Here is an 11,998-nt window from a genome sequence, read left to right on the forward strand (position 1 = left end):
AGCGCGTTTGTGGCTTAACTTCAGGAGCTATTCTTAGGTATCGCGGGAAGATCAGAGCTTGTTTTCCTCCACCAGCACATCGATCATCAACCCGAAGAGGCATTTGGGCTTTGAGGAGACGATATGTTACCAGCCGTACGCTAACAGAACGTCTGATGGAGAACACCTTGCTGGTCGGCAATAAGCTGTCAGCATTTCGATGAGGATAATCCTTCCACAACATGATCTCGGAATCCGACCGTTTCAACATATGCTCGACTGCATAGTTCTGGAGCCTCAACCGTGCTTACTGGTGGACTGCCTGATATGTCCTCTTCCGTCATGCTGCCCACTGAACTCCAAGACCGAATTACATGAAGTTTATTGAACCGTCTTTGGCACTTTTCGTTTTCTCCACAATTTCGGTCCTACTTTATCGTCTCGGACGCATCATTCAGTTCTCAGGTATGTTTGGTCATTCCCTCAATGCAATTGTAGTTGTCCTTGACTGAGTGATTCTTACATGATCAGCGGACTTCGTTGTTTCGCAAGACAACCCCGCTGCGTAGTCCGTTCTGGGCTGGCAGTACATCTACCTGTCTTCAGTCGTTAAACTGTCTATAATATTTGTTCTTAGCGTTCTCAACTTTCTCGATCAACATGGCCACGATGCAGAAGCAAGACTGGCACCACAAAGGCTCATCATGCTGCACGCCTTTTGGGACATGCAAGTCCAGCCAGCAAGCTCAAGTGATTCACCACTTACGGTCACTCAGGTTGTCTCTCATGGTGGTGTCCCTGTATCCTCTACGGACGTACCCGTCACCGTATGAGGACCAACGGCGACATGAGCAAGTACTCCTGCTGTAACACCAGCGTGAAGATCCCCACCCCACCACCCACTCCATCTACTGACAAAGATTAGTGCGCTACCTTTACTGGAATGGCATGTGTAGGTCTATCGTGGATCTTACCACTGATCAACCGTGGCGATATGCGGGCGAAGTACAACTTGACCGGTAATGGCTGCAAAGACTGTCTTTGCGCTTGCTGCTGCGCGCCTTGCGATCTCATGCAGCAGGACAAGGAAGTGCAACATCGTGAAGAGCAAGGCAAGCCGCTGCTGAATCAGCCTGGCAGGGCGGACTCGATGAAATATGCGCCGCAGTGGCAACAACAGTAACCGCACTTTCATCATAGCTAAGGTGTCGAAATCTGGTGGGCTCGGCTGGTGTATCTAACTGTCGGGGTGGATTGTGAGTGATCCGTACGCATGTGGGAAGAATTGCAGGTTTGAACTGAGGTTGTATTTCACTATTCTGTGTGTTTGAATATGTTGTGGTCTCGGTTGAGACCCTATTACCCTGGTATATACTGTTCTGGAATAGCGACCTCCAGGGCCAGTATATAGTCGGCTTCTCCTCACGTAGTCTAAACCGTGACACTAACGTTTCTCGCCTTCAATCGTCGCTCTTTTCTTTGTTTCCACGCGTTCTAGTTTGCAACTCTCGTGGTTTTCATCCGGTGTTCAAGCTTCCTTGTGCTGCGCTAAGGCGACGGCAAGCATCAAGTTCGACGCATGACATAGGGGCTACTCAAAATCAAGTACCGGGGCGCGCATAGGAAGGGCAGTTGAACAGCTGCCACATTAGGCATGCAAAAAGCCGCGGCATATTCACGAACACCACTAATAACTTAATTGTTCCGCACCGACATACGATGTTTGGTTCAACAAACTAGAAGAGTTCCTATAGTATGCTATCCATACTGGATACTATAGATTCGCCGAACCACCAGCTAGCATGGCTGCATTGTTCGAAACACATCTATAGAAGCTGCGTGACGTGGGCAGGGCGATTGACTACGAGCCCTTCAGCCTAGAAATTGAAGATAGCGATTGCACCGAAGTGCTGTCTGATGAGGCGTTGATTGAAGGGGTATGCAATGAGGATCAGACTGCGATCTACTCAATGGAAGAGGAAGTATGGCGATGCGCGAAATGTTTTGAGAGAAGACCGGTGCTCGACAAACGAGAAGAGGACGCTCATCGTGCCTTTGTGTACCAGCTGGAACAAGACCCTTTGTATATCACGCCTAAGCCAGTAAAAAGGAGTAGGCTATACCGGGAATATGTGGATTGCGTCGAAGAGTTTGAACAGGGGAACTCGAGAATTTTCCTGAGCTAAGTGGTGAAGAGGCCAATGAAAGTGGACAAAGTGCAGTAGCTTGGGGTTATCGATATTGGAATAAGAGCAGATGAGGATGACGATGAAAAGAAAAGAACATCAAGAAACCCAGTTGTGACCACACCTCTCCCGTTGCAGCAAAAGCCGGCTACAACAACCTAGCTATGAGTATCAACAACCGAACTCTGGAGGCAATTCAGATATGTGAACACGCTCTATAGTAATTTTATAAGCATTGTAGTCTTGTAGGGCTTTCTCAAATTAGAGACAGCCTGCAAACTTACACTAACTAGTTCCCCTGATCCAGACGGACCCAGGCTTATAGACGGCATTTTTTCCCGCACCACGTCATGCATAAATCTCACGATGATTTACAAATGAGCGTTTCTGAGAAGAATGTTGATGTTACTGAAATAGGAGATGATGCTGGGGAAGGCTCTCTGCAGAAGCATGGTGGAGTTGAGGAAAATAACTTGAAGACCGTAGGACTTGGTGGCAGCGACATTCCAATAAGTGATCTTGTGAGAAGTTTGGCATTGGTTTACGAAGGTAGGGTCATCAACGTATACCCTCGGCACGCTCGTATTCCACCTCATTCTTGGCGCGCTGCCTGCTCACTACATCGCTCATGCTTTGGGTGAAGCTTGCAGTCGCCTCATCGATTCTGACCAGATGTTTCAGTGTCAGCTGCTCGCCCTTAGTTTTAGCTAAAGCTCTGGCATACGCCACCATGTTCTGTATCTGTCTCCCGTTGGCCTTGTTAGCCCTTTTCACTAGGCATGAGTCTCCCAGAGCGTCTTCGAGTTGGGCGCGATCTTCGATTTCGTCTTCCGGTATCCCTTTTGATCTATTTCGACAGATGTCCAGACGTTGCTCTGGTGTCAGGTCTTGATGTTGTATAGCTAGTTCGATGCGAGATTGGAAGGCACCGTCAAGGCACCACCAAAGCAAACTCGTTGCCAAGATCGATGTTTCTATGAACCTATCTAATTCACCGATATCTTATTCGTGGTTTCGGTCTCTTTGCTAGACCAGGGTGCTTTTGCTGCTCGTGGCAACGCAATGCATCGCTACGATTGTAAAACTTCTTACATACTCGACAAGAATAGCCCCTCCTTGACGTTATTGAATGCATTTGGAGTACATGTCTCTTCAAATTACCAGGTCCATATTGACCGGCAAAACCTTGGCCACATGTTTTGCATACAACTTCTGAATACCGTTTCTTCTGTGAAGCAGGCTTTGCTGCATCTTGCATTGGCAGCGGTCTAGCATTTGTATCGACTGCGCTTTCGATATTTTCTTGCTGTACTTCAACGACATCATTGTCATCTTGCGTTGCGTCAGAAGTCGCTTCGAGCCTTGAACATGTCAAGTCGGGTCCTATCTCCCAAGCACCCACAAGAGAATACAATGGCCTTGTATGATTTAGACCTTCTCGGTCGAATTGGCGATATGGGGAATAGCTTTCGTGGCTGGCCTGGAAGCCAGAATCGTATCGTGTTGTAGGCGTAGGAAGATCGAACACTGGGGGCAAATCGGGCAGTGTGGGCTCTATAGGGTACAGACTAGTGTTTGGAGTTGCGCAAAAGATGTCAGGCGGTCGCTCTTTGTGGCAAATTCTTGATGGTGCGTCTTGGTGCAGGTTATATGTACCGAGAGTCGAAATCGTGTTCGCAGCGAGCGGATCCATCGGCGTATGGGGAGCAGGTGTCATAGGAGTGAAATCGTCCTGGTTGGTAGGGCGGGCTGCTATATTTGGAGTCTACTGTTCAGGTCAGGATCAAGCAGCAGGCGACATAGGCAATACTCACGTTCATCGCCCCCTTCAACATATCATACAATTTGCACCATTGTAGCATCTGCCCCTCAATACCCTTCCGCTGCGCACGAACATTGTCGCAGAGCTGTCCTTCGTCGCCATGCTCGCGGTCGAACACTATTTCGTCGAGGAAGTCTTCGTTGCAAGTTGGGCACAGCTTGATAAACCGGGAGTGAGGAGGTCTCTTTAGATGTCGTCGCACTTCAGACATGCTCTTCGCCTCAATTCCCCTGCATGAATACGGTCGTTGATGCGTGTCGCGTTGGACAGCTCGTACAACGCACTCAAGCGTCGGCCTGGCTTTGGTCTCATCAATAAAATCTTCATTTCCAGGCTTAGCCGATTGCAAATTAACTGGAATGTTTTCTGTAGGATCCTGTCCGATTGGGCCTTGGTACAGTAGACCGTCGTCCATGATCTGTTGATAGGATAAGTCAGATGTATGTACTAGATCATGTGACTCTCAGGCCCGTGGTATATATTGAGCACGTCTCTTTTCGAAGTTCGTTACTTCCAACAATCCACTTCCTGTCACTTTCGTTCGCTCCCCCAGCGCTCACCAAAAGGAAATGTCTACTTACGAGGTAATTCCAGAACAGCTCATCATGAGGCGGAGATAACAGAGGAAACGCGACATGTGCGCTGAGTCCTTGATACTCAGTTGTGTTAGCTTGTGGGATGACACCGGGGTCCGCCTCGTGGTCAGAGTCTTGTTCGACAATAGAAACAAACCCTGAATCGGCGTTTGACGCAGATCTCAGAACAGAGATACTGCCATCTCGTTCAAGCGCTGGCGGGAAATGGTACTGATTGAGCGGTTCGCAGGGAGCTGTGTACCTTTCGGGTTGTTGCCTAGATGTTTCGTTCGTGTCGTTCACAACTGGTATTGCAGGATTGTCGGAAGGTGTGCGAGCCATGACGCCCAAGCGGGGCAAAGAAAACGCGGGACTCCGTACGCTGGTGTTCAGGACTACATACTTGGGGGCATGATAGGATATAAAGAGGGTGTTCTTTTCCGTTGCACGAGACATGATTGGCTGCCCGCGGGGCCTGTAAGACTGGCTTGCATATCTGCAGGCTTGCCGACATGCCCACTCGCATACTTGCGTGTTTGCGCAGATGCCTTGTTGCCTTGTTGCCAGATAACTCAAGAGGTCGAAAAGCAGAGACCAATGATGAACTAACATAGGGACGGAGCTTGATGTGCCCTGCTCCCCCAATTGTGCAACCCAGGAGACTCGCATGTAAGCCTTGTAACTTATGTTGAGCGCGCATAGACAAAGCATGCTCTCTGACAACAGTGAATAGGTTATAGAGGTTTCGTGACAAGCCACTGTCTAGCATCTACGCAGCTACGCATTTAATATGAGACGGTAATGAGGGAAGGAGCCGATCAAGACGTCGCCACGTGCATTGAGCAAATGCGCAAATCAGCAAACATCCGGACTTGTTACTGCATTGGAAATGGGTATCATAGTTGAAAGACCAAACAGAACGCTCACTAGCTTTCTCGTTGCTGAGATGCTGAAATGCGGAAATGTCCGTATGCGTAGAAAGTGTCGTTTATGCCCACACCCCAAGTGTCCAGCTCACTCGCTCACCGGCACCGCGTGCAACGCCAGGGCCCATGCTTTGCCGTTGCGGAATGACTGAGACCTCCTTGTCTCTCGAGGCACCCTGTAACCCATGTTGCAAGTAACGCTCTCTTTCGATCTCGACAATGCCTCGAGTTCTTTGATGAGCAACAAGGCTGGCCCCGGCCCAAGCACCCAGCGTCTGCACACCTCTGATCGTACCGCCAATGGAGCACTCGAGTGGTGGCCCTTTCTTCAAGCTGGCGTTGGCGAGCTTGATGTCGATGTTGTCGATCTCCGGCTCTTGTAGACCAGCTGGCAACGAGGCAGGTGCTGCAGCGGGATCAAGCGACTCAGAAATCCTGCCCTCTTCTTTCTGCCGCTTCATTGCCAAATTGCGCTGCTGTGCCCGCAGTCTGTCTTCGTGACGCGCAGCGCCCGCGCCCCAGGTCTTGACTGGATCCCATCCCCTCAACTGAACGAGCACTTCCAGCTCTTTCAGGATTCGGGTCTTCAGGCCTGGCATGTCTGCCACTCCACCCGTTATGACGATGCGTGACATGCAAAGTCGGCGGACATCGACCGGGAGTGCAACCAGCGTGCGGTAAACGAGGTGATGGATAGGCAGTTCTTCGTCGTCGAACTCGTTCGACGGTACTTCTGGTTCGAAAAGGATATTCTCGGCAGGCTTGGCTAACGAGGCAAGTGCTACCTTGAGCTCGGTCGGCGGTATGTGCTTCGGAAACGGGATCATGACGGTGGGTGGAGGTGTTTCGATAGCATCTTCCCATTCTTCCAGTAACGGCGCCTCACGCGCGGGGAAGTAGATGGTTTTTCGGTTCCCTCTTGAACTGGGTTTGCACCACCCAACACGCGTGAGCACCTCTTCTGCTTCCTCGAACGACACATCTGCTTTCGGTGTGCCTGGTGCAGCGTCTTCGTCGAGCTCGGCGTTCAGCACCTTGGCCATCTCTTCGCTCAACCATTTGCCTGCTCGCAACGTCCGCTTCTCATGCACCTCCCGATACTCGCAAACGGCTGTGACCAGCGTCTCGGCCCATCCAATGTTAACGACCAACGCTGAGCGCAAGCCTGCGGCGACGGTAGAGAGAACGGGGTGCGACATGAGGGTGATGCTGGGTGCGTGGAAGCTCTTGAACAGTATATCAAGGATCTTTGTGATGAGCGCATGCGGTAATCGCGGCGGAAGCGCTAGCGTGATGCGTCGCGGCTTCGTGTCTAGTAGGAAGTACTTCGTGTATGCCTCTCTTATGGCCCGCTCGAACTTGTCTCCCACAAGACCCATGTCGACCTTAGTAAGGTCTAGACAGTAAAGCTCATGATCTTCACCCCATTCCTGACCCCTGTCCTTTCTCCGTCTTCTTTGACTATACTCTGGGTCGTATTGCCTGTAGTCGCCCACCCTTCTTTGCCTGTCTGGACCGAACGGGAGTGTGCATCGAGGGGCACTCTCACCGGGAAATCCTCCTCGTACGAATCGTGAACCGACTTCCAAAACAACATACTCATCTTCGGTACGATAATTGCCACTCGGTGAACCATAGAGGGAGGAGGATGCGCGCTGGAGGGGTGTGCGCGGCGTTTCGGGGGTGGAGGCTAGGTCTGCGACACGCGGTGCTGTGCCTCTCACAGAGCGCCCTAGGGACGCAGACACTTTGCGCTCGCTGATGGTTGACATAGTTATGAGCCCTGGTGGCTGAATGGAATTCTGTACATCAAAACATCATGGTGTTTGGCTGCGTTTGATATGCAGTGAGACGCTGGGTTGCTGTCCATCAACGCGCCGGTCGCGCTTGCACATTTTAGGCGCTAGCTCCTGCATTCCTTGGCAGCCAAAAATTTCGAGGAAGCTACGACCGGCGCACAATTGACCAGCACCGACAACCCTCGCGCCCTCCCACATCGCGAAATCCCAGCTCGAACGGAGCCGTGACACCGACTCACCGTCACCTCGAGCAGCAAAAAAGCAGGAAAAATGGGTCTTTTCATCCTTACCGAGACGAGGTACGATTGCTGCGAATGAGCACGAAGCTGCAGTGCCCCAGAGAACTAACATGGAATTGCAGCGCGGGTTATGCTCTGTTCAAGTCCAAGGACAAGAAGCTGCTCAGCAAGGGCGATGAGCTCAGCAAGGATGTCTCGACCGTTGTCGAATCGCTGAAGCTCAAGAAGTTCACCAAGTTCGAGAGTGCTGTCACTGCGCTCAACGAAGCCGCTGCCCTCACCGACGGCAAGGTCAGCTCCATGCTCGGCAGCCTGCTGCAGGAGCTCAAGGACGAGACCAAGGCATCTTGTACGCCATTTGCGATTCGGCTGTGAAGATGGACACAGAGCGCTAACAATCTGCAGTGGCTGTCGCTGACCCCAAGCTCGCCAACGCCATCGCTCAGGTCCCCGGCCTGTCCATCAAGCCGATTTCCGACTCCTCCACCCAGGATGTCTACCGTGCTATCCGCGAGCACATGACCTCCCTCATTCCCGATCTGGTCCCCGCTGAGATGGACTCGACCCGCCTCGGTCTTGCGCACTCGCTCTCCCGTCACAAGCTCAAGTTCTCCCCCGACAAGGTCGACACCATGATCATCCAGTCCATTGCCAGTCTCGACGTTCTCGACAAGCAGCTCAACACATATGCTATGCGCGTGAAGGAATGGTACGGCTGGCACTTCCCCGAGCTTGCCAGGATCTTGAACGACAACCTCGCATACTCCAAGGTTGTCCTCAAGATGGGTTTCCGCACAAACTCCAAGGACGCCGATCTGTCGGGCATTCTGCCTGAGGAGATTGAGGCCGCTGTCAAGGCTGCCGCTGAGATCAGTATGGGTACCGAGATTTCCGAGGAGGATTTGGAAGCCACCAGCGCTCTCGCCGAGCAGGTGGTTGACCTCACTGAGCACCGTCAGAATCTTGGCGCATACCTCTCCTCGCGTATGCAGGCTCTTGCACCTAACCTGACTGCGCTCGTTGGTGAGCTCGTCGGTGCCCGCCTCATCGCTCACGCTGGCTCCCTCATGAACCTCGCCAAGTCCCCCGGTTCCACCATTCAGATCCTCGGCGCCGAGAAGGCGCTGTTCCGTGCGCTCAAGACTAAGCACGACACTCCCAAGTACGGTGTAAGTAGAGCTACCCAACGTTCCTGTTGACTTGCGTGCTAATCTACCCCAGCTCATCTACCACGCCTCTCTTATTGGTCAGGCAACTGGCAAGAACAAGGGAAAGATTGCCCGTATGCTCGCTGCCAAGTCCGCTCTTGGTCTGCGCGTCGACGCCCTCAGCACATGGGGCATTACATCCGAAGACAAGTCTGCTGAGCCCACCGAGGAGGAGAAGTCACAGATCGGTCGCGACGCTCGTCTTGGCATTGAGAGGAGGTTGAGGGCTCTCGAGGGCAAGCCCCTCAAGAGCATTCCCAACGCCAATGCAACTGCGCTCGGCTCTGGACAGAAGTGGGACGTCAAGGAGGCCCGCAAGTACAACCCGGATGCGGATGGTCTTACTGGCGAGGAGCCCGCAGCCAAGAAGTCGAAGTCTGACAAGGTCAACGGCACCACACCGAAGAAGCTCGTAGAGGAGGTCAACGAGGACGAGACCATGGTTGACGCTGACGACGCCGAGGACTCCGAGTCCGAGTCTGAGGAAGAGACCAAAGCGACCAAGGGCGGTGACAAGGCAGCAAAGAAGGCAGAGAAGGAGGCCAAGAAGGCACGAAAAGCCGAGCGCGCCGCAAAGCGAGAAGCTAAGGAAGCAAAGAAGGCTGCAAAGGAAGCCAAGAAGGCGTCAAAGGACTCGAAGAAGAGGAAATCCGACGACGACGACACAACTGAGAAGAAAAAGAAGAAGAAGAGCAAGGACTAGACTCACACGCGCATCTTGAATGATGTTGCTGTTGTACGTTTGACCATGTGAAAATGGGTGGCGTTCTGGGATCTAGCTTCTTTTTCTTTGACGTTTCGCATGTCGTGCTATCTATGGGCGCGTGGCGTAGGATTGGATTCATGTATCATCTGATGGCATTGCATATTGGGGATGAGGACGAGGTGCGGGAGGATACCCACCAGCCGCTATGCATACAATTTCACACAAAAAGTTCACTCCGTCTTGTCTTATGGTCTTTGTGATATTCATGTTCTGTTTGATGGAACCTGTGCAATTCTTTGTCGCAGCCGTTCGTTTCAAAAGTGGTTCTTGACATTAAAATACTTCTATCTCAGCCTTGCCCACGTACTGTTCACTTTTCCATTCCTCGCTTCCAACCTCAGCCACTTACTCCTCTCGCACCCTCCGCTTGACCTTCTTCTTCTTCTTACTCGCGCCCAGCAGCTTGTTCTGTATCTTGGGCAACTCGGCGTCCTCCACTCCGGCAGGTATACTCGCTTCCTCCTCCTCAAACACCTGCGTGATTATAGATAGAATCTCGGAAAGCTGCTGTTCGGAGAATCGTGTGCCCGCCTAAACATATGTTAGCACTGAGTGCCTTCAAAGTAGCGTCCACGTCAACAACAAACATTGGAGGCCACGGGAGTGAAGTAACGCGGAAAGGGGGCAAAGGGGCAGGAGGGGACGTACCTCTTCGATAATCAGCTCGAGCATAACCTGTGTCGTCGGCCTCAAGTTATAGATCTGGATGAACTCGGCCTTGTTCAAACGGTAGTGTGGTGCCAGCACGCGGAAGAGTGAGTGTTCGCCCTTGTACAACGTCATTGGCCGGTCCGGGTGTGTTTCTGTGAGGGAGGCGGTCGTGTAGTCGGGCGTTTGAAGGTAGGTTAGGCCCTGGGGTCGTCAATACAAGTTTGGACAGATTGGTGATTTTAGATGTGTCTTGAATTGGGGTGGTTCGGTGGAGAGTGGGTTAAGTCGACGGAGGATGGGTGAGGAGCGGTAGTGCTGTAGAGTTTGAGAGGGACGGCGATTGAACGTACATCGCGTAGCATGTGCTCGAGGCCCTTGGGCTTCCATCGCTTGCGGTCTGTGCCGTCTTCGCCGGTGTATTCGGCTTCTTCTTGGCGCAAATGCAGGAGGAGCTCGTGGTTTGAGATGAGTGCTGATTGGGGGTTTTTGATCTGTGGTTGTTAGCTCTGGGAAGATATGCGTATGTGAAGGTAATCTAGTGCACAGAATGTGTAAACAATGAGTTTGAATCGGGGCCGTTGGACGCCTGTCACTAAGGTGACCCAAAACGAGCAAGGAGAAAGCCGATGTTCTGGCACAGTGAAGTGACGGTGGACAATAGTAGACGTTGAGCTTGATAGGATAAGAAGCAGGATTTGGCACCTACATGCATTGTGACTGTAGTGGTGGTGGTGGTTGTGGTTGCTCAGGCTCAGTTGGGCTTACAGTGGTACCTGGGCAGCATTCGCACACCCGCGCAGCCAAGCGGGATAATTGAATTGATTAAAAATTTCCTGGCAGCTGTAAGTGAATGCTGCACAGTTGACGATGATCGTGCAGATCTCTATGATTTCAAAGGAGACTGCAGTATCTCGAAATCGAATAGATGACAATATGTATCCGCAGTAGTCGACCGGCGAGACAGAGCACAAAGCAACGGTGAAGGTGAGATGCGCAGTGTTCTCCTACCTTATCAGAATCACACTACTTGTCACAAAGTGAGGCTCCCTCAGTCAATCTTGGCAATGAGAGCTTGAGTTCTGCTGCAGTTGGTGGTGATGGAGCTTGATTGGACCACAACATTGCTCACTTGAGTGAACGTGCAGCAGATGTAGTTTTTCGCGCTAGCGCATTGCCAAGACTGTGTGTCAAGTGTCGACCTGCCTTGAGCTCGAGCTTCTGAACGCCCACCTTACACGCGGAGCTTCTTACTCGTGCCTGTTGACTTGCACAACCAGGACTCTCCGCAATTTATATCTACAAGCATATGCTGATATATTAACAGCAATTTCACGAGGGAGCTAAGACTTCCATATGGATGGCGCTGACGGCGGTGATTGGTTAAGATCTCCGGATTAAAAATCCGGCCAACCCTGACACCCCGCGAAGGCCGAGTCCACGCAGAGATATCTTGAAACGCAAGGAGGCGTCTCTTGAAAGGCTCTCGGTATGTTGGGAAAGAGGGGATGAACGATACGGCTTTCAGCACGAGTCCATATATAGACATAAGATGCAGAAACGAGTTGCTAAGAAATGCCCTAAGATACTGCAGCCTCATTTTGGGGGTGGTTGCTCGCCAAAACCAGCCGCAAGGAATCCTCCTTCCCGTCGAACAGACGAAGTCATGCCCCAGCCACTTGATATGTAAGGTTCCCGAGAGCATCGTCCCCATTTGGTGAATTACTATGAATCAGCACAGTTGCACGCAGGCTCGGTGATGGCAACTGCTCAACCACGTGCGTCGGCCGACCTCGCATGAGCAAGGCTTGATGGCAAATGTCAAATCCCATGTCATTCAGCATCCGCTC

At 51.8% G+C, this 11,998-nt stretch overlaps 6 protein-coding genes across 6 annotated transcripts; 2 read left to right on the forward strand and 4 right to left on the reverse strand.

Moving 5' to 3' along the window:
- Positions 1-639: 639 nt before the first annotated feature.
- BU25DRAFT_378627 (uncharacterized protein) lies at positions 640-1,329 on the forward strand (the record flags this gene model as incomplete). The annotated part of the gene is given in 4 exon segments (XM_033704179.1): positions 640-710; positions 725-729; positions 756-856; positions 905-1,329. 4 exon segments carry the CDS (start codon positions 640-642, stop codon positions 1,160-1,162), a joined length of 435 nt encoding a protein of 144 aa, XP_033556147.1. The 3' UTR covers positions 1,163-1,329.
- A 1,777-nt stretch (positions 1,330-3,106) lies between these two features.
- BU25DRAFT_219261 (uncharacterized protein) lies at positions 3,107-4,177 on the reverse strand. Its single transcript, XM_033701301.1, has 2 exons — positions 3,980-4,177; positions 3,107-3,933 (listed from the first exon to the last, which is right to left on the reverse strand). Exon 2 carries the CDS (start codon positions 3,880-3,882, stop codon positions 3,157-3,159), a length of 726 nt encoding a protein of 241 aa, XP_033556148.1. The 5' UTR covers positions 3,883-3,933; positions 3,980-4,177; the 3' UTR covers positions 3,107-3,156.
- On the reverse strand, positions 4,178-5,411 carry BU25DRAFT_219260 (uncharacterized protein). Its single transcript, XM_033701300.1, has 3 exons — positions 4,825-5,411; positions 4,569-4,636; positions 4,178-4,405 (listed from the first exon to the last, which is right to left on the reverse strand). Exons 1-2 carry the CDS (start codon positions 5,271-5,273, stop codon positions 4,591-4,593), a joined length of 495 nt encoding a protein of 164 aa, XP_033556149.1. The 5' UTR covers positions 5,274-5,411; the 3' UTR covers positions 4,178-4,405; positions 4,569-4,590.
- On the reverse strand, positions 5,362-7,311 carry BU25DRAFT_415638 (actin-related protein-like protein RO7). The gene has a single exon (XM_033707577.1). It carries the CDS (start codon positions 7,258-7,260, stop codon positions 5,551-5,553), a length of 1,710 nt encoding a protein of 569 aa, XP_033556150.1. The 5' UTR covers positions 7,261-7,311; the 3' UTR covers positions 5,362-5,550.
- A 155-nt stretch (positions 7,312-7,466) lies between these two features.
- BU25DRAFT_443477 (Nop domain-containing protein) lies at positions 7,467-9,663 on the forward strand. Its single transcript, XM_033709361.1, has 4 exons — positions 7,467-7,586; positions 7,649-7,875; positions 7,932-8,695; positions 8,748-9,663. Exons 1-4 carry the CDS (start codon positions 7,558-7,560, stop codon positions 9,435-9,437), a joined length of 1,710 nt encoding a protein of 569 aa, XP_033556151.1. The 5' UTR covers positions 7,467-7,557; the 3' UTR covers positions 9,438-9,663.
- Positions 9,664-9,763: 100 nt separating this feature from the next.
- BU25DRAFT_415640 (uncharacterized protein) lies at positions 9,764-11,161 on the reverse strand. Its single transcript, XM_033707578.1, has 4 exons — positions 10,858-11,161; positions 10,502-10,642; positions 10,149-10,352; positions 9,764-10,031 (listed from the first exon to the last, which is right to left on the reverse strand). Exons 1-4 carry the CDS (start codon positions 10,861-10,863, stop codon positions 9,846-9,848), a joined length of 537 nt encoding a protein of 178 aa, XP_033556152.1. The 5' UTR covers positions 10,864-11,161; the 3' UTR covers positions 9,764-9,845.
- Positions 11,162-11,998: the final 837 nt, after the last annotated feature.

Source organism: Macroventuria anomochaeta (assembly GCF_010093625.1).
Source record: "Macroventuria anomochaeta strain CBS 525.71 unplaced genomic scaffold BU25scaffold_49, whole genome shotgun sequence".
NCBI lineage: Eukaryota > Fungi > Ascomycota > Dothideomycetes > Pleosporales > Didymellaceae > Macroventuria > Macroventuria anomochaeta.